This window comes from Melozone crissalis, unplaced genomic scaffold, assembly GCF_028551555.1.
Source record: "Melozone crissalis strain CALT ecotype California unplaced genomic scaffold, PUWL_Pcris_2 ptg000016l_1, whole genome shotgun sequence".
Taxonomy (NCBI): domain Eukaryota; kingdom Metazoa; phylum Chordata; class Aves; order Passeriformes; family Passerellidae; genus Melozone; species Melozone crissalis.
The window spans coordinates 46,952,501-46,975,354 of record NW_026535794.1 but is presented as its reverse complement, the minus strand read 5'-3'; the positions used below and the strand labels follow the sequence as shown (position 1 = coordinate 46,975,354).

Sequence of the window (22,854 nt, the reverse complement as noted above, 5' to 3'; positions counted from 1 at the left end):
ATTTAACTTTCCAGGACTGACTCAAACACTTCTGCAGCTGCACAGAGAAGTGGCTGACAGAACTGCTTGAGGTGGGACTAGCAAAACCTGCAAGCATGGCATGAGAACTTCCAAAGCAAAGGCACTGTCAGACATCAATTCCTGAACCTAGCAGAGCTGCCCCCAGTGCCATGTGGCCCCCTGCACAGCATTCAGGCACCAGGGTAAGCTCCAAAACAATCCATGGAAAGATATGGGTATCTTCACTAGTTCTTTGGAGGAAACAGTTTTCTTCACTAACTATTCAGAAGCTGCTAATGTAGGTGGAATGAATGATGAAGTCTGAACCTAAGCTCAACTTGTGTTTTCATATATTGAAACACTTTCTTAGGGGCCCACAGTGAGCAGTCAAAACACAGCTCTTTGGGCTTGATGCAAAGTGCATTTAATTTAAAAGACAACCTATCAGTGGTATGAACAATCTTGAATATATTGGTGTTACAATAGCAATATTCAAAATAATTTAAGAAAATATTATGCCATCTACTTTTGCTATACTGAATACTGAGCTCAGTGGACTAAAACTCTGACCTGTGGATTCACTGGAGACCGTAGAAACTTATCTTCCCTTTTTGTCTTAAAATGCTAGGTATCTAGAAGGTTTGACCTTTGGGGAAGGCAAAAGTCTGCTTCTTTCCAAATCTAATAGATTAAGTAAATAACCTGAATATTTGGATAAAAATTCCAATTAAATATGAGTAGCTCTACATAAATCTTATACAGATCCTGATGCAGAATTCAAAACTACACAGGCACAAACCTTCAAATAATAAATTATACCTAAAATAACTCAGAAGTTCATTCCAGAAGAGATTTAAAATGTTCATAATTTAGTAAGACTTTTTTTTTTAAAGTTTTAATGAATGAAATATAAGATACTGGCAGCTTTGCCTCATTCCACTGCTGTGAGCTCAGTAGAATTTAAGGGACATAACCAGGGGGTCAAGTCACAAGCATAAGAAGTAGGAGTGCCTTACACACATGTTTAGCATTGTTTTCTTTATTTTACCACATACTTAGTAATGCACTTGGCTTAACATACTTTCACATTTCAAGTGCACCATTGAAGCATACTACAGAGCTCTGCATATCCTCCAAAGGTGGAAAAGTTTATACTTTCCTATGGGCACCCTTTTTGTGTTGGATCAATCTAATCGGTTATACTCAAAGAAACTTGTGTTTGATATTGCATTGCCATTGTTGGTGGTCCTGTCAAATGTCCTGCAGGTACTTAGCTACCATTTTCTATTAAATACTTAGTTGTTAACACATCATCTAAAACCATGGCAATGATTTGAAACAGCATGGAAGAAATAAAGAGCAGAATACCAAATTTCTAACGTAGCTTTGTCTTAAAACACTTTCCTGAATGGGAGTGTTGGAGAGCAGACACTTGAAGACATTTTTCTCCATTTTGTTATTAAAATTTAAACTGAATTGCTCCTTAGGTTTTGAAAAATATTTCCATATAATGGTGTTATCCCTTACTGGCCCAAGATAAACCAAGAGTTGCTGACAGGTGTCTGTTATACAGGACAAGACTTAAGCAAACTGAAAATGGATTCAGAGTTTGTTCAGTCTTTAAAAAACTAGCCTTCATAAATGTTCAATATTATTTTATCTCCACATAAATTTATGATCAAATAATTTTGAAGCATTGCTACTCAGCACATTGACCTGCACTAAGGCTCCTTTGTTCACAACATGATAGACTGTTTCTGATCTCGCCTGAATGCACAGTACCCTTCAACAAAATTAATACACCCAACCTTAGTTGGCAAGAGAGAAGATTGGAGTCCATGCCAAAATGAGTTGCCCAGTGCCAATATTTGTATCACCATACAAATCAGTTTGCTTATCACTGTCCCAGTATCAGAATTATTCTGCCACTTCAGCAAAGGTGAATCTTTTACCAAGACATTCCCTTTTCTATTGACTGCAAATCTATGTTGGAAATTAAAGGAAATGTTTTTACAAATTTCACAAATTCATCTCCACATGAAACAAATTTTTCCTCAGAACAACTCAAAAATAACTATTCCAGCTTCCATTGGAACAGCAGGTGGAAAGAGGTGTCATATGACAGGACAAATGGATATGAACAGGTAGGAGAGATAGACATTTTTCTGGGAGAAAAGAGGTTCACAAAACAAAGGAAAATCTATACAGAGATTCTTATGGAAAGTTTTGTCAGTTATTTTATATCTGTAAAAAGAAAGAAGATCTCTTGGGATCCCTATCATGATGAGCCTGTTAATTCTACTTCAAGCAGTGCCTGCCAAGAATAGTCTCCCCTGAAACTGTTACTTATGACAAAATCAGGCAACAAGGATTACTTAATGTATATTGCAGATTTTAAAACTCATCCCATTTGCTGTAAAAATAGAGAACAAAGCATATCACCATGGATATGCAATATGGACAATAATACATATAAAGCAAAATCACATTCCAAAGACCTAAAATGGCTTTTAAAACCTACCTCAGAAACTCAAATCCAACTTCTATTTTTCTGTGCAAGGAGATAATGATGAGAAGACAAGCATGAACGACCTGCTTTTCAAGAGCTAATAGAATATTTCACTGGGAGTTAAGAAAGAGCTTCCCCCCCCCCTTCCTTTGGGACATAAGAACCAAGTATGTCACAAAGCTGCTACTCTGAAAATTAGACACCTTAGCATTCAGGTTGCATCTTGCAACTAAAAACAAAGAACCAAAATTTAATAGGCTGTTTCTCCCACAGCTATAGGGCACTCAACAGGTAAATTCTGAAAGATGACAACTTTGAGAAGTACTGAAACTACAGATAATTCCAAGACAAAATAACTGTTGAAAAAAAATAATTTGTGTTTGAAATAGTGATCTAGGTAAATGATTTTGAGAATTAGAACATTGTTTACAATATCTAATTTATGTCATAACAATTTTTAAATTTCTATATGAACTTCAGTTGTTACCATCTTTTCCACAAATCCTTTCCTACTGTTTTACTGCTCCAGAAATAAGTCTGGAAACTCTTTCTGGTTTTCAAGACTGAATTACATGGATACTTATTATTTCAGTTAGCTACTTTTGGATTATTTATTATAACTGTATTATATATTTCTCTCACTTCTCTTCTGTGATTTTGCAAATAACCAAGAACATAATTTTAGGAGGAAGCAAAATCAGCTCCACACACAAACCTGTGAGGGCTGCTTCTGGAATAGTTTGAGACCAAGACCTTTGTTGCCTTAGTTGTAGCTGCCTATGTAAATTCCTGCTGGTAACAATTAGTTCATTCAAACTTCTGAAGAAGTTCAGGAATGAACCTGGCAGAGAATCATTATTTTGAGCAATAAGAACTAAGAGGCAATGCTCAGTTCTGGAGGGAACCCTGAGAGCCATTGACCTAAACTGCCTAAGAAATGACTCTGAATTTGAAAGCCAAAACAAATGGGCAGTAAATACAGATAAAACAAAATTCAGTTAGGGAAAAACATACTGTAATCACAGAGCAAGCCATTGAAAACTTACATTTATTTCAACTACCTTTCTCTAAATGCAATATAGCAAGTTTTACCTGCCACCTATGATCGCTCTTTACAATTCAGGAACATGCAACACATTCAGAAACGGTCACCTAGTTCTTCTGAATGAAATCCAGACTACAAAATCAGAGAACTACAGAGCAACCAATCTGTATCTGGACAGAAAATCTAGGAGTCATGACCACCTTCACAACTACCACTATGTGCTAGAACCTTCAGCATCTCTACTGAGCATACAAGCTAAGTACTGAAAAGAACTTAATATTCTCCAGTAAGAAAAACTGTTTGGAGAATAAAAACAAGAAAGTGGGAGTAGATGGGGCACCACTTCAAAACAAAGCCAACCAACAGAAAGAATAGATCTGAAATACAGATCTTAAGGGTTATCACTTAATGAGAAAAGGAATCAGTTTTGGCTAATCAGTCTGTGTTTTCAAGTTTGCCTATGCATTACAGAATACAATATAGGCCATGGGGTAAATATCAAATATTGAGGATCCAGAAAAGAAACTGAAATACAGGATGTGACACCTGACTTTTAGTCAGTGCATAATTGTCAGAACAGTTCCTAAGAAAGCAAAAGAAATGCCAATTTTTTAGTACCATTTATTGTTATTACACACTATTACACTGTGTTTATCAAATAGCCTCTCTGAAAAGTCCTATTAACAAAGGGAAAAGAAAAGAAAGAATGATATTTAATTTTAGACCATTCCAGATTGATCTCTAGTCCATGCTCAAACATCTGGAATTCACCCAGAATAAAAACTATATTTTACAGAAATTAACTAACACAGACTTTGAACAGTTTGTTATCCTAAAATTTAGCTGTTAGCTATAAATATTCCAAAATGTTAAAACTGCTGCTCAAGGGTATTTATGTGTTGGCTTAGCTTAGTGTTCATGATGAAGTCTTGACCTATTCTCCATTTGACAAACCAAGGAAATGCTAAGGAGAATAGGAGAAGCAGCTGTCCTAATATGACATTTCTTTCAGGCTTACAACCAATTTTACTCCAAGAAGGACCAAGTACAGCTGATACAGAAAGACCAGAGGGCGTTTTCACTTTGCCTACTATACTCCCTTGTGAGTCCAGTGAGGCTACATATGCTTGGCAGTGCATGCCTAAAAACTTTGTTGGATTAGGTCCCAAGTCCAAAGTTTTAGAGCTGTGAGAAAATTGCCAGGAAAAAGCATAAATGAGTTCTGGCACAATGGACTGTGAACACAAGAATGAAGAGGCTCCCCATCATACACAAACCACCTTCCACAGCATAAAAATAACCTGGCACTTCTAGCACTGGTTCATTAGGTAAGAGAACTCAGAATAACTTTACAATTACAATTAATAAGGCATGGCACACATAAAATATCCTGTTAGTATTCTGGGTTCTTTTCTCAATGCTCCTCTTTAAGGGTTTGATTGTGCTTTAGCTACTGGGACAGCATAGGCTAACATAAGGCGGGGCAGTTGTGGCTTCCCCATTCCCTTATTCCTTGACCCAGCACTCATGCTCCTGCCACTGTGAGGTGAATGATTCAGATGGCTGATCCAGTTAAAAGCTAGAAGGCAATCACATTTTATACTTAATTTGACATAGCTGTGCCTGCTGCCACAGGGACGTTCATGCTCTTCCCCTGCATCATGATGCACATACCAACCTCTCTCCCACCGCAGAACTAGCAGTTTTGCAGCTGTGGACACAATTACAGCTCACTGACCCCACAAGACAGTAACCTGTCCTTTTAATTGTCTAACTGTAAGGATAAAGATTAAGGTTAGGAAAAAACAACTTGAATCACATTTTGAAATTTTCATCTGTTCAGCTCCCTAAAGCTGCCTTACCACCTGATCATTATAAATAGTGCTGGCACCAGTGAATGCAGAAACACTTGGTGGCTGAGAGGATGAGAAGATAAAGCCATGGCAACCTCTCCACTCTAGGCTGTAGCTCATTTGGATACAACCAGTCTAATTTTGGGCTAGCTACCCCAAGTACTGCAGAACTTATCTTTTCAGGCATGTTTTGCAACAGACCTGAGGAACAGTTGCAGTGATTGCTTGTTTAATGCTGCTAGCAGAGCAGCCCAGGGGAAAGCAAGCAGATGTTTTTAATCACACTTTTCGCAATCAAAAGCTTCACTGAATTATAACGACAGGGGAGAGAACTAATACCCGTGTGTTGTGGTACATTTAACATATTTTCTACTGTGCTATTGTTTTCCATCCCCTGTTCTTACCTTGCTCCTTTTTCATATTTCTCACCAGCAATGACAGAAGTTGCCAAGCTCAAAGTGACAAATTGTTCATATTCATAAACACAAAAAAATAAAAAGTAACATTTGCTGGAATACACACAACACAATAAAGCTAGAAATGATCAAGATTTTTTGATAAATAGAGCCACAGGAGACCTCTGAATCTGTCTAACTACAGATAATTTTACTATTTCTTACTCCTAGCTTTTACATTTAAGATTTTCTTGAATGGGATTGAGATCACATCAAAATCCAAGCTACTTTTCAGAAAACAAACTTAGCTTCCAACTTCTAAAGTAGTATTCTCTGGGGTGCTAATACATAGCTGGGGTATTGCACAGTCCTACACAGACCATCACTCTGTCCATGACACTCAATGTATTAGCTCTGAAGACACCTATGACATCTATGAGCCAAAATACATTTTAAAAAAATAAATCACTGATTCAATTCAATTGCAGAGCCTTCTACAGGGCAAGGGCCCAAAAGAAATTTTAAAGACTAAATGAAGACTCCAGGTTTTATTAAGTAGTATTTTATTTGCTAGATAGTAACTACACAGTGAGCTGAAAAACTATGTAGTCTATCAGTGCCACAAAATTTTTTACTCTATTTAGAAACTGAGCAAACTAAGGAACTACAGGGTTTCTCTTGTGGTTCACCTTGTCTGTCAGCATCCCAACCTCCCAACACTTGTCCTGTGAGGGAATGTGGCTGTAAAATAACATGACAATAATAAAAGAAATGTGTCTTCATTAAGTGATATCATGCATTTGTTTTGGGGGTACCATTAAAGGAATCAGACCTAGCTCTAACACCACTCTAAATACCATATACTGTTCTGATCAGCATTTTGGAAAACCTTTCTATTTTTCCCCTTAAAAGAGAACCAAATTTTGAAAACAAAATCTGTCCTAGGAGATACAAACTATTTTTGCTTCTAGCCTATGTTTCCAAAGTACTAAACTTATTCAGCTTTGTGCACTCACCTACTGCTTAGCAAACCCTGATGCAGGGGTACATACACTAACACAGGCCAGGAAGGCAGACCTGCTTCCTGCACTGCTTCGTGCAGCAGGAGTACATCTGGTTGTATGTTCCAGCAGTTATTAAAAACTCAGCACTTACCCAGTTTTTCATTCACTCCTACTTCAGCCTCAAATCCTCCTTTTGGAAATATTTCAGTAGGCTTAATACTAACTTGGTGAGGGTGACACCCAACCACAGGAAGACATAATTACTCTAACCGGTGAAATAGCTGAGAGGATACTGTGTGGAGTACAACAGTAAAAAACTCAGAACTAGAATGTGCTTAGCAGCGATGGCTGATAAATATTTGATGGGGCTGACAAAATAACTGCTTAATAAGCACTGCATCATTGGAACTGTTGATTTTAATAACAAGGGCTACTGGTCTGCTGTTGCTTGTCCCTTTTGTGGAAATCATCTTAAGTGTAATATTGTTTTTTCCCAGGGTACTAAACAACTCCTTAACAAACTCATCCAATCACCCTCATCAGTGTGGTGAACTTGAATCAGTTCTGAAAGCCTGACTTTTGAATTCTGCCATTACAATTGATCTATCCCTTGACCAGTAGACATCAGAAGACTCACATTAACTACAGTCAAAGTGTCAATAACTACTACATTTAATTCTCCAGTGACTTAAGTTAAAAATACAATAGATTCAAGTATTAGGTACAACACAGTCACATGTGCTGCACCTCACAACCACAGGCAATGAGAACCAATTCAAGAACCAAGGAGTTCATGACAGTCCATCACCTGTGATTGTGACAGCACACAGAGATGGGGCCCCATAAGACTCTATTTTACAAGTAGAATGTGGATTAGGCATATGTTCACTCTGGAGAAGTGAGTGGAGAACTTAAAACTGTGGAAGAGCTCCTAACACTACAGCATACAAATGCAAAAAAAGAATTTTAGTGTCCATATTAAGTAACCAGTTTTAAGAATTACAACCAGCATGACCAAAATGTGTACTGCTCCAGCACACCAGAGTGAGAAAAATTTTTATCTACAATAGACTACTGGGATCTGAGGTAGAAGCCTCTTCTGAGGCATATCAACACCAGGATCACAGTATCCCCTACCTATTCAAGCATGGCAATCACATTGCCTCTATAGAAAAGTTGTGAGTGGTAGAACCTCGAGGGTGCAGTAGCACTTTGAATATTTCATTTTAATAATTAAGAGAAGAAGTATTATGATTCCAACCCCAGAAATATTTCAATACTATTCACAATATTATTTAACTAAGATGATGTGAACTGGCAATAACATCATCGATATTACCAATAATATCCATTCTGCAACAATTCAAAGCTCTAGCAAAACTCCAAAGTGGCTTATAATGGCACTGATAATTTCCACAAAATGACATGGAAAACCTATTTGCAGCTCCAGTAACATTCTCCAACAAAGAGCATGTGGGAATGTGCTCCCCCTTTTGAGGCGTGGCAGCAGTTCTTTAAATGAGAGTCACTGTTTCCATTCAAATCCCTTATTTTTCAGGGGGTTGCAGAGTCAGCCCTCAGGGAGAGAGAACTGATCCTTGCAGTTTCAGGTGCTTTCATGCAATCCTGTATCTCAAAAACAGTCCTTTTTTCCTTTCTCTGAAGAACGTTTAAGCCATTAGCTCATAATATGGATGGCTGCCTCCTGGAACGGTGAGGGGAGAAAGGGGCGCAAGACACTAAAATTACTTCTAAAAGAAGATATTTTGGAAAATAACCTCTAACACCTCCACAATGTCATTTTTTTCCAGCAAACAGTTCCTAAAGATCTAGAGCTAATCTCCATTTGGTGGCCAATGTTGACAAGCTATAAAGTGAGTCTTGGCATTTTGTATAACCTGAAAAAAAAGACGTGGAAAACCATTTTAAAGGCTCATCCTGGAATTAACAAATAACTAATACTCATCTGATATATCAAATGATTACAAAAATATTAACTTCAGGGTTCTAAAAAAGGTAGTGAAACAGTTTTTTGATAAAAGTAACCCTAAGTGTAATCTGGCTTTTATATAATACATAAGTCATACAATTCCAAGTTTCTGCATCAGAAAAACTCCTCCTTGGAGTACTCAGTGAGTTTTTGGGATTTCCTGAAATTTGCAGTACTGGTTTTCAGCAGTAGAGGAGATCTTAAAGTGGAATGCTTGGCTCTGTTTTGTGCTATTGAATGCCTCTGATTTAATTACTTCTTTTATACAAAGATGGATGTCAGAAGCCAAAAGTGTCTGTCTGCCAACTGTGTTGTCCAAACCATGAAAACCTGAACAGGATTCAATATACCTGGCAGCATCTAAATTCTTCTTGACTTGGAATTTTGAGCAGGCATTCAAATAATACATTGATGAGTGTCTGTCCTTTTATTCTCTTTATTTTAATAATAACAGCTCATTAGAAATAGCAACAGCATAAAATGTTTATAGCCCTCAAAGACTTACATGAACATATAGGAACCATTAACAGCTAACACAAATAAATATAAACAATCAATAGCAAAATGTTAATTTTACAGATACTATTCTATAATGTCAAGAAAGTAGCACAGATATCTGAGGGCTATCTCACAAACCAAAAAAGATCTGACAAAAGAAGTGAAGCCAGGAATAATGCACTAGTCCAAAGAATGTATGAAATTCAAAGCTACCCATGTTCTGTACAAAAATTACAATTTTCCAATTAAACAAAAAACTAGGTACAGAGTTGTGTGTCACAGAACTGGAGAGCCAGTAATGCATTAGGTAGATAAACACATGCGTTGAGAAACAAGTCTTCCTAAGTATTCAGTAAAAAAGACCTCACCCAAGCTAAAGAAAACAGTAGCCAGCAGTTCAAATCCATGAGAAAAACCACAGAATGGTGGGCATATTTGTAGTGTGCACTTTAAACAGCACCTCTTGATGCAGTGGAGGAAATAACTGGTGTGAGGAAGCAAAAGCAACACAAGAAGTCTTATAAACACCCATAAGGAAAATGGAGTATTAATCTGCACAGCACATATGAAGAGTAGGCAGCAGCACACAGCAGAGAACTCTGACTAGTTTCTTTCCTGCCCATCTTTACTTGCAGAAGACAAGTGTGTGAATGAATCCTAGTGACAGACAATCATCTACTTCTCTTAAGCACATAGTTATGCAGGAAAACTGCCAAGGAAATGTGAAAACTAACATTTAGTCCCCAAAAAAAGCTTTTAAACTTCTCTTTATTTTTTTATTCCTTTCACTGTGCTACAATTCCCCTTTCTTGCCTAAAAAACCTAATCATAATTCCTAAAAATGTGTTTAGATTTTATTTTTTGGTTTGGTTCATATTTAGCATGCCCTCTCTTCCCAATCTATTTTTTATGCGTTCCTTGCCTTCCATTATCCATCAGTATTTCTCATGTTCAGGTCTCATTAAAAGTAAGGAAAGACTTTTTGATAGATTCCAGAAAGCTTTGGATATGGCCATGAATATGTTGATATGCCTTGTATCATTCTTTTCTAATCCCCAACTGCAGCAATAGCAACCCTTTGCTAATAATTTTAAGAGCGCCTTTGAATTCTCTCTTCATTAAAAAACAAAACACTTTACACAGACAATTCTTTCTATTAAAGCCACCAATTTGAAGGAGAAGGGTCAGCCTCTCTATACCGTGACTTGTTCATTTCCTACCTCTTTTCTGTGATGTCACAGCAAATTCTGAGACAACCCACAAAGCAGAGTGTAAGGCAGTCCTCAGTTCTTTGTTATATTGACAGTCATAAAACAAAGCAGAACTAATCAGAGACTTTTTTAACCTCTGAATGAAAACATTTTGTAAAACACTATAACAACTGCTAGAATGGGGCAAACACAGAGACTGATCTCTTTACTCACTGCAGCTGGCAATATACATTATAATATAGTACAATCTGCAAATAATACAATGTATATAAGACTTGCTGTGTTCTTATGTGCTATATTACATTTCAGAGGAGATGTATATACAAGCTCCTGCTAAAAGAGAAACTGTACTTCATTTGGTATTGACTTAATGAAGGAATTCTCACATTAATCTCTTAAGCTGTACTGCTCTTTAGAAAAACAGACTCTGTGGAAAAGAAAATCTCCATAAATCTCTTCAACTCTCTCCAGAAAAATAGGCTTTTTGTAGCCCAGTGATTTTCTTTGCACCTTTTCTTGTGGAAACAATTAGCTTAGCAATTTTAAAGTATTAGGTGGGCCCAGCTGCAGGCTTCTGGTATCTTTCCCATTGCATAGCAATGTCTATACAGAAAGAAACAAGGATCTAGTCTCCTAATACCACAATACATCAGTGGGAAATACCTAAGTGAGCAACTAATGAGGTTAGGTCAGAAGGAGCTTTCACTTACCTGAGGCCATCACAAGTTTCCGCATTTTTGACAGATTTGTTTCTAATTCAGGATTCTTTGTTAGCCAATGGCCAAACATTGTGTTGAAACTCACATCTCAAAATGCTTGAAGCTGAACTCAAACTGTCAGCATCACAATTGCCCCTTCAGATGAGACCTGTTAATTGGGCCTTCACAACTTTTAAAAAATAAGTCTGTTAAAAAACTCATGCCACGAATGTAGTAACCAAACTTCAGACAGAAGTTCAGGTTCAAGACTTTAGCCATGAAGAGCTGAAAAGGGTGTGTTGCAAACAGTACTGATTCATTCAGCTGATTGTTTAGAAAGTTCACTATGGGCATGAAATCCCTCTCTAGACAGTAGGGATATTTTTTCAAAATTAGCTTAGCTTAAACATTTCCCTTTTATTTAATCTCATGTACAATACAGTTAGTAGTACAATTGTCTTCTGTCTATTCTACTGTCTAACCTGGAAAAGTAAATCACTTTGTACATTGAAAATACTTTTGCTGTAATTGGCAAAAACATCAGTATCCAAATGATTACTAGTGCAGCAAATTAAACTATTACAATAACAGTAGTAAGGACATCTGCACCTTACTCATGCATGTTGAAAATTTAGGGCAGTTAGTAGTCCAATATATAGACAATATATGTCTGAGAGAAACCAGAAATCTTTTACAGACCTGTTTTAGAGTTTTTACAGCAAATTTAGGCACCCTTCAAAATAAATTCCAAGATATGCCTTTCCTCATATGTGTAGGCAAGAAGTAATATTAAGAACAGTTCAGTACAAAAATAAAAAGACTCAGTGGAGAGCTGGCAGAAATTCATACCCAAAAGCTCCTTACTATCTAACTCTTCATAGAACGCCAAGTGTTTAAAAGTACTCCTTTCTAAAATCAAATACATGAAACACTATCACAAAATTTCATCCTATATTACATCACTTTTTGATGAGCTACTTAGCAAATGTAGTTTGCAGTTTCACACAGTTGTGTATTCATAAGAAAAATTAAGCACATAGATAAATATAATGTGTCCCTAGACCCTTTAAAGGAAAATAGTTTCAATCTTGTTTACTAAAAAGTTAGTGCAAGCAAACACCTTTGTGAGCTGGAACCATGGGATAGTTCTTAAAATCGTCTAGGCTATTAAAAACAGCAATCTTTGATTAGAAGGGTGAAGTTGAAAGATCTCTTAAATGGCACCTACAACATCTGCATGAACATTGCCATTCAATGCTGGAGAAAAAGTAGAAAAATAAATGAAATACACTAAAGACATGCAGCGGTACCATGTCTGGGTGCAGCTTTGGAGGGTGTTTTTAAAATCTGACACTCAGAAGGTCTGGTTTTACTGGAGTTTATAGCTCAACCTCACTGTCATCTATGTATAGGTGCCTGTCTACTTAATCAAAAAGAATAAGTTACATTCAAAATAAAGACAGTTAAAAATCTATTCCAATCATAAATAGAAATGCTGACACAGTTTTTGGTCTTAGATGCTTTGAGTATTAAACTATGGAAGTTTATTTACTTTACTAAATATAATCATAGAAGATGAGAACTTTGAAATTTAATCGTTAAGCCATCTAAATATTTGCATGACAGCAACATACAAAGAATATAACTAAAACAGTGGAAGCACAGTAGCAAATCCAAATGCTAAATATTTTGTCTTATAAATAGCTTCTCAGAAATATTCGTGCTTAAACAATAAATGTAAATACAGAGCCATACTGCTCTCTCAGGAAGAGACAATTATTCTGAATTATCACGGCAAAGTCAGGCAAATACTTCCCTTAAATATTAAAGACTTTTCTTGTTGTTGTTTAGATAGACCATTTACAGAATAGGTTTACAGGATCTTAGATGAAAAATTCTCCCAGAAAAATCAAGTCTTACAAGTTGTGAAAATTCCACTACCTGAGTGTCATGACACTTGACAAATCTGACTTCCAGTGCTGTAAAATCCTGAACAAGGTAATTAAAGTGTAATCAGCACAATGGTTTCACACAAAAACCCAACAACAACACCCAAAAAAATCAAGATATATTTTTCAAGCCAAACATTCTTTTATTCATACTAACTTTTAATCTGCTTTTCCATCAATTTAGAGAAATTAGTCATGATTTACCAGCATAAAACTCTTTACTCATAAAACAAAACCAATCAGACCCTTTCTATGTAAAACAATCAGTAGGAATATTTGTTGGAAAAAAAGGTCTTAGGAAGTTCTCTTTCATAGTAAGTAGCCTGCAGCACAAGGCATACAAGGAGTCCAAAATACTTAAAGGACTATATACTGATAAATGCATATGTTGTTATTACATCCTAAAGCTCACCACCAGCACAGTTTAATTGCTGTTTTAAGGCAGTTTCCCATATTTCTTAGAGATTTCTCTAAAAAACCTGCATGTACAAGAACCTCTTTTACCTCTTTGCGACAAACCATATTTTCAATTAATTCCAACAGAAATATTCTAGCACAAGTGAGAGCTTGAGAAGTAGAGCTCTGCAAATCTCGTTAATTGTTACCCTCTAGAACACACGAAAACTTCTCAGTAAAGTCAAATCACTCAAGCAGAAGCAACTCTGGTTAGGAATACATAATTTCTATAGAAGAGAACAGAAGACAGCAGGAAGAGTACATCAAAAGAGAAAGGAATTCCACAGTACATATGCAGAGTCTACAATCACCACATTTATATTTTTGATTGCAGTAGAGGTCACCATAGGTGTTATAGCTGTGAGCTCATGGAGAAAGTAAAGACATCACAAGTGAACTTCAAATTACATTCAAACTCTCCATTAGGCTTGTGCAGTCTAAATGCAATATATGCTGCTCTGTCCTCCTCCTAACTAAAACAGCAAGAACAAAATCAGCAGGGATTTATCATGCTAGCATTATTCATCTCAATGCAATGCACACAGACTCCATGTCTTGAGGTGGTAAGAAATGCATGAATTCTTTTCCATTCACTGGGACAGAGAATGTTAAGGGAGTATTTTGTACCTACTCAAAGCAAAAGCCATCTAAAAGAATCTACTCCTACACCTGCAATAATACCATTAGCTTCCAAATATCATGAATGTGATCCCATTCTTCACTATGAAATCACAATATACTTGGATTAGAAAAAAATAAGCAAGAAAAAAAAAACCCAGTGAGAACTACTTCAGCAATTAAAACAAAACATCATAAATCCAGTAATTCCCCCCCCAAAAGAGACTCCATGATTGGGCTAAAACCACTCATTCTGTCCTTGCACAGACTTGTAGATGACTACTAGATGTCATTTTCTGCTCTCCTAAGTAACTATTCCAAGTAAAGCTAAAAGTCTTGCTCGCCTGCTTAGCAGCTGCCTGGAAAGTCTCAGTATAATACTTTAAATGAGATAATTTGCAAGTCTGTGACAGGATGATGCCCTACAGCACAGTTTCTCACAGAACAGTCTTCCGGGTCTCAGTCCCTCATTTCCCTCAGTTCTTTGCATAGCTCATACAACACATTATCATATAGTCACAGAACATCCTGAGCTGGAAGTGACCCGCTAGGTCACTAGGGTCATCAAACAACCAACCCACAACTTATCATGAGAATCTATCTTGAACTCCATTAGGAAATGAAGAAAGATATGACAAGAAAAATTACTTTTACTCTACTTTGTCCCTTTTTCTCTCTCATGTACTGCACATAGTTAAATTAAAGGCAAATTTAAATAAAATGATACATAAGATACAGAAAATATTCTTTGAAGGCTCTTTGTAATCACCATGGTCTTGCTGCAGCCTGTGGTGCCTGAGCAAGAAATCAGTCCAAAAATATCATGTACAGAAAAACATTGAAAGGCTGTGATTTCATGCCTACTGTTACCTTCAGGTTTAAGTAGCTCCCTTGGCTCTTACACTCATAGCAATTAGAATTTCCAGACAGCTTGGTGGCAGATATTCTAGGTGTTCTCTATATTGCAGCTCTAGCTGGCAGACGGCAGTCAATTCTTACCATGAATGAATTAAACTCACTCATATAACACATGGCTGTAAACCTGAAGACTTTTTAAAAGCTTTCAAAGTTTTCATTCTGCCTTTTACAGTTACAAGGCAACAACAGCCAGCTATGTGACGTAAGTCTCAATTTATATCATGGGCTAAGACCTACACTAGGATATGCAGGTCCCTATGCTGTTGTTTCTGGAGCTCATGAATACATTTCTACACTTTTCCACTCATGCTAGTCTTTTCAGTAATAAGGTTATTTAAATATAGGAGGACACTATCTACTGAAGAACAAATATGCGCTTGATCAGAAGACTGGAGCATCAGGAAAAGAGATATAACCTGCCATATGTTTGTGAGTTATTAATCTAACTGCCTAAAGTTGGAATTTTATCAGGATTGTACGCCACATCAGAGAGATCATATACTTTTCCATAGCCAGGAGGTTACTTAATATATCCAGATGGCAAAGGTTAAACTATATTTATGTCAACTTTGACAGGCTCTCTTCTTCTACTGACCTGAAATCCATGAGGACCACAAGTAATGAGCATTCTAGAAAAGTCAGAGCAGTAGGCCTTCAGGGGATTTTTCAGGTTGTTTTGTAAGCAGGTACTAATTTTTAAGTTACACTGTGGCATTATTATACATTGCCGCATTAGATACCCTTCTTTCCTGCCTACTAATAAAAGTTTGCTAATGTAAATTCTGCTATTGAAATTAACTATCTATTCCAACTCCCTGCCTGTCTGTGCTACAATTAGCTGGGCAAACAAGGAGCTGAATGCTTTTTAAACACACATTTAACTGAGTTTTGCAGATGAATAAGGATTTGGTATTTTTTACTGTTGTTAGTTGCAACCTCTAAGCTGCTTTTCTTAACTTCAACACCCATCCATAATGAAGACTTCTGATTCACAAGCAACATTCAAATACACTTTATAATAAATATTATAGGATAAAATCAGTCAAGGAGAGGGGAAAAGAAGTGTGAAGGTACAACTTAGCAAGCAAAATGTGAAATTGCTATAGTCAAAACCTGAGAATTTACCAGACACTTTATTAAACTGCAAGGCAGTGCTTTACAGAGCTGCTTTTAAAATATGTTAACACTATATCACAGTTCCCGGCAGCAAGAAGTCTTTCCAGAAAATGTGTCATCACTGTATGCAGCATATTTTATAGCCAGTATAATTTAATTTTATTATATCCAATAATATTTTTCTGAAATTCTAAGAAGTCTCCCCACAAAAGATAAGTAATGACCATATTTTAATCAGCTGGCACAAAGTGTAACCACTGTACCACAGGGGAAAAAAAAAACCTTTATTACACCAAAATGCCCACAGTTTGATTTTGCCTCTGTGGAAGAGATCATGAATAAAACCTGTGAGAATCTCTTTCAAGTACTACACAGCACAAAACCTTTGAACTGTGAAGTTATTTCATTCCAAGATTGACCTTTACAGCTGAGCCATTCTTAACAGAAGAAGCTGAGTAAGTTCAGAATCCTACACATTGTACTATTGTAGCAAGTAAAACTAGAAATTATGCCAACAAAGGCTGAAATAGATGCCATTTTTTTTCGTGTGTCCACAAGCACTCTGAAAACACGAGCTGTACCCCTCTAAGTGAAATAACATAATTCTCCTTTTCTTACCAGGCTTGGATTTCTGCTTTGTGGTCTGCCCATGACTAGCAAACACCGCTGTGGAGCCAGGTATAAAGGTCCTTTCCTCTAGATCAGACTCTGGGATTGTAGCACAGCCACCTAGGTGAAAATGGACAACTCTTAATGTGGGGTTTATGCAACAAAACAAATTCACTGGTGCATAACTGAGGAAAAGAGGCAATAAATTAGCTGACAGGAACATATAAAACTAAAATAGTCTTTACTTTCACTTCAAGGAAATTTGCTAAAGAAAACAATTACCATTGTTTAGAAGGCTGATTGTGCTTTAATGAATTCTCTTTACTATTTATGTCATCTTGAAAAAAAGTTTGAATTCATTTAGATCACAGAATATGCAAAACTGGTTCCATATAAAACATGGAAAATAATGTGATTTTTATTAAAGAACAAATTACTGGGAGCTATTTTTGTAATAAAGTAATTAAGTGTGAATGAAATAACTTTACAAAATCAACAAACCTATGAAGATTGTTAGCTTGCCACAGAAAATGACCTGCTGATTTTTTTTGATGGGCTATTAAATACAGTATATTTATTAAAGGAAATGCAGGGACACTTTCAGTGTCCAATAACATGCCTTACTCAAGCAATTATAGGATATATGGTATAACATCTTTGTATATTTCAACGTTGTTTTATGAGCCATTCATTAGACAACACAATTACTTACAGCTTTTTCTTCAAATATGTTTAAATGCCTACATTTAAAGTATGAAGAGAGGTATAATCTAGTAGTAGTAGTAGTATCAGCTGGAGTAGCTTGCAGTGGAATAGGTTGATGTATATTTATTTCAGAACAGCTGCAGTCAGGACACTGGAGGATGTGTCACTATTCCACAGCAAGAAGATGGCCTCACAGTAAGCACACTGCCAACAATACAGCACACAGCTGAGCTGCATCTTTTTCTCACAGCCCTCCCAGGAACACCACTAGCAAGCAAACAAATCCATGTACTCATCTATTGGGCTCCAAAAGCACGTTTGTAAGCAGCACATCAACTCCCAACGGCATGGACTGACTTTTTACCTTCATGCAAGAGTTGCTCTATTTTAAAAAGACATGTTTTACTCCAGGCCCCATAAAATGTGCATCAAATTTGCAGCAACACCGGCTAGCCTCCCATTACTAAATTGAGTAAAATTTGAGAAAAGGTTGTGTTTCTAAGTAGGAGAGTTGCATTTTCCCTGGCAGTTTCAGAATCACTGGCAAACCAATGCACCATGTCTTGAAGAAATGTACCGCCCTGACTAGCCATGGTAAAGCATGGCAGCTCCAGTGAAACCTGTGAAAACACTCAGTCCTACCAGATAAAGAACTAATACAGCACCTAGGGCTCCTAAGGAAGAGTAAAGCCACAAGCTGCTTTATCCAAATACACCCTGAGAGAAAGTATGAATTGCATCACAGGATTTATGTTTGATTTACAGCAAGAAAATTTTTTTCAGTAAGAAAGGAAGGTGAGGAGTAAATGCATCAGACTTGCAACCCATGACAGCTTCAAATATTTAGGATACCTGCTATAAAAATGGAAGAGAAAATTGGAAATTAAAAAAAAAAAACCTCTTCATGTTAAAATACTGTAACAGTAGGGTCATGTCTGACATTGCATTAAATATAAATGTACCAACAGCCTAAATGAAAATAAGTATCTGTAAACCAGTACTTCTGTTGCCATTTGAAAATTGTGACAAAAATGTAAACTACAAGATTTGAGGAAATAGAAATCAGTGCTTTACAAGTCAATTTAGATTTTTCACATTCTTATTGTTCAGACAAAATCTACACTCTTAAACACTAGCCTATAAATATAGGATACAAAATTAAGGTCTTCTGCCCCAAAAAACTATTAAGAATAGCGTCATATATTTTAATATTATAACATTTTGTAACAGCATGAGTGAAAACTCACCAAGTCAATTAGTATCCACTGAATTTCTACATGGAAATAGAGACATTTTCTAACATTCTTTCTTAAACCCAAAATTCAGTAACTTACATAGCCTTGAGGACTGAGGGCCTCTGGTGCCAAAATATTTCATTAGTTTTCAATCATGACAGTGACTGAATATGAGTTAGAAAAGGTCTATTTGCCCTTAGCTGCAACACACTATTTGTTAAAAGGAAGTAGAGAGATACACAGATACACATCCTCAAGATCACAACAGATCCCCTTGACAACACGCTATGATTTCCCACAGGAAGGAAGGTGTGGAGACCACACTACAACTACTGTCACACTGAAAGAAGGGAAACATTCAAAGCAAATTTCAAAATTCCACAAGACTGAAAAAGAAACTGGATAAGGCACAAGTACACACTACTCAATATAAGATTTGGTAGACCAAGATTTCGTGATTCAAAAACATTTTCCAACTCAAAAAGACAGCTATATGGAAAAAAAAAAAAAAAAAGAAACGAAACAGAGGAAAAAAAGACCTTTTCTGCTAGGACTACAAGCTTTCCATTTCATACTTCAAAAGTTCTACTCATGGTCTATATTCTGACTTCTCTGATCAGAACTTCTTGAAGTTAAAAAAACTCTTTGATTTTTTTTTTTGTATCTCCAAATACATTTCAATAAGTATTCACTGAATATCTGTTTTAGCAAGCATTTTCAGTTTTTATGTACATCGAATCCTAAAAGAAATCACAGCAACAAACTAATTCACATTCATTCACAATTAATTGAATGGTACAGATCTGAAAAGTGGAATATTTAAGGAAAAAAGGGGAAAAGAGGAGTAATAGTAGTACATAAATCTACACACTGGAAATTATCCAAGCTGAGAAGTCCTCCAGATGTCAGTCTGTAAACAGAGCTTCATAAAATTAATTTTCCCATTAATTGTTGGCAGGACTAACATCTAGAATATGTTATTACATCTGACCCACTCTTTCTCCCCTTTTCCATGTAGCTTAATTCTTGTCTGGCATCACAGATCTTTTATCAGTTGCAATAAATCCAAGCAAGCAAGCTTTTGTCAACAAAACTGCTTGATAGGGTAGAACATGCATAAAATTACACTCAAGCTAATTGTGAACTTTGTTCACCAAAGGAAATGAGACTTCTCTTGCTTATTTTCACTACATCTGTTTTTGTAACACGTTTGGTTCTTAAGCTGGAAAAAGATACCTACACCCAAAGGAAATATAAACATATAACACATATTGAACAAAAATTAAGTCTTGACAGTTTTCCTACAGATTCCTATCACCATGTTTTTATGCATTTTAATATGGCTTTAAAAGTTGAAAAACAGGAAAACAAAAGTGGTATACATCAGGAAAAAATGAAAAGGCACTTTGAGGTAAAGATTATTTGAATTTCTTTTTTCTCTTCCACTCAATCTCAGCCTAAACTAAGCATAAGTTTCCATTTTCCTCTGAAATTAATTCTTACAAGAGTCCACAGAAAGAAGAAAAACCAGCTTCCTGAGCAGTCTTTGGCAGCAAGATAGTCAAGATGTGAGCAGTAAGCTCTGTAAATAGCAGGTTTTGCATCCATATGTATACCATTATAAAATGAAGACAATCTAAACAGTAAAACTATTTCATAGAGATTTCAAAAAGCTATACCCAAAACCATGCTCACTTGAGTTTGCTGTTCTGTTGACAATCTTAGGAAAGTGTACACCAAAAATGCAGTCTAATGCTTTAGAGGTTATTCTCTCTTAAAGAGTTTATGAATTAATTGAACTGATTCTGCTGGTTGCATTTATTCAATTCCTCTAAATTTTATTAGGATCTTCCCATCAGAAAGTAGCCTGTCTGTTGAAGTAAACACTGCATGCAGGTGGTGAAGATAAGTAATGCTATTGCTGTTTTTTAAATGGAAGATAAAACAACACAATCTATAGAAGAAAACAATACATATTTGAGTGTATTATGAGATCCATAGAACATTTATTCACATAGCAGCTCCGGCTTAGAGGCTATAATTTGAATAGACACATACCAGGAATGCAAACACATTTCCATTGCAGAGTTTGAGGAGAAAGAGGGAGAAGAATTATGAGGAAGGGGAAAAAATAAGGGAGAGAGAAAGAGGGGGTTGGGGGCTAAGACAGACAGGTAGGCAGGGAGGAAGGGGAAGGGAAGGCAGAGAAAAAGGTGTGTTTGTTTGTTTGTTCTTCCTAAATAGGTGCCTGGTAACAAACAGTGATACATTTCCCAATAGCAAATAGCCCAGGTTTAGTTTGGATATTCATTTGCAGAATGTAGAGTCACTAAATAATCAGTTATAAATTTCAGAACTTATCACTTAAGTCTAACAGTGGCTACAATCCTGCAGTCACACAATTCCATTGTTTTCTGTGTGCTTTGACACAACCAAATTCAAAAAAATGATGGAAAAATATTTCTGTACTACATTCCAGTAGAACAAATTAGGGGAAAAAAGTTATACCAACAGAATATGTAGTCCAAGGTTATAGAAAATCATCAAAACATATTTTAAATGGAAGCACACAGAGACATACTAAACTGTTGTTCTGATTTATTCATGTTTTACTGAAATGCTTCTTAACAAAAACCTCCAGTTCTTAAATTCCATAGTTTTTTTTTCCTATAATGAGTTGTCACAAGTTGCACAGAGAGCTATGCAAAAATAATTCACACCAATTGTGTGGCTTCTGTTTGAGCTTGTAGCCCATTCAAGTATTTTGAACATGCCTGAGTTCATAAAACCTTGACTTACAAAGTTCAGGGTACTTTGGCAGCAGAAGCTCTTTATGGGAGCAACTGTGGTGTTTAAACTGTCAAATATCTTGGCCATTCTTCCAGGATGAGGTTCAGTGCATGTGGTATGCAAGTCATAGGAATGGCATTGGGAAACACATTGCTAAGAGCAGATCCAACAGCTGTTTTCATTAAAGACACATTATTGGACACTTGGCCAAGAACACAAGATCAACATTCAGTAGTACCCTTACTAACTCAGGACTGAGAATGCAGGAACAGTGAACTGAATAAATGCCACCCAATATCTACCAAAGGCACTTGTTACATGCTGAGAACAAAGGACAAATGATGACAGTTGTGCTTTGGCTACAAAAGTGCATTGTTCCATCCACCCGACCTATTCACCTGATGAACACAGACTGGCTGAAAAACATGGTCTGTGTTCTGATATGTCTTGGGAGAGGCAACTTACTGAATTTTGTAGTGCTTAGAGGGTTTCCATCTGCTTTTACATAACAGAAAAGAAAAATCAGCTTACAAAGGGATTTTTCAAGGGGATTATCAACTCTGGACAAATAACACAACAATAAAAATCACTATTTTTTCAGAGCACACTGCCTCACAAAACACCTGGTGGTTTTTGTTGATTGGGTCTCACATCCTCTTCCCCATATTCAGTGCATTATGAAGTATAGCTTTTGCTTATCATAACTGTCTTAGGTTACAAGATGTGACTAGGGGTGTGTGCTCTATTGCCATGTGTTAGAGATGGGACAGTTATCTTCTTAAATGGGCAGGTTTTTTTATCTCTTCCACAACCAATCCTCCCTTCAGGGAGATATCTTCTATTAATGGGCAGGCCATGGAGTGTCACTGCATGACTGATAAAATTACACCATCCCTTTGTGAGATGCTACACCCAGAGGGAGGAGCCAAGCATTCCTACCCAGATATAATCTGAGATTTGGAACACCACAGCAGTCTTTCCCCACTGGATTCTCAGAGGAGCAGCTGTCTTCTCCACCGGATTCCCAGAGTAAGACCAGGCCCATGTACATCACCACTGAACCTTCAGAGGAAAATTACACCCTTCTGCAGGATCTCTGCTCCAACAGAACCACATCTGTCTGCAGCCACCATTTAATGGGACTGCTACCCACACCCTGACCAACAGGGTGCCAGGTTGTATTCTGACCCTGTCAGTGGTTGTCAGGGGTTTTTTTGTACTATTACACTTGTATTTTAATTTTCCTAGTAAAGAA

General features: G+C 36.6%; 1 protein-coding gene across 1 annotated transcript in view; it reads right to left on the bottom strand.

The window, feature by feature from the left end:
* Positions 1 to 22,854, bottom strand: part of BBS9 (Bardet-Biedl syndrome 9) — a 283,769-nt gene that overhangs the window by 96,706 nt on the left and 164,209 nt on the right. Inside the window, exon 21 of the mRNA XM_054273742.1 lies at positions 16,879 to 16,989. Coding sequence (XP_054129717.1) covers positions 16,879 to 16,989 — 111 coding nt within the window. The remainder of the gene's footprint in view (positions 1 to 16,878; positions 16,990 to 22,854) is intronic.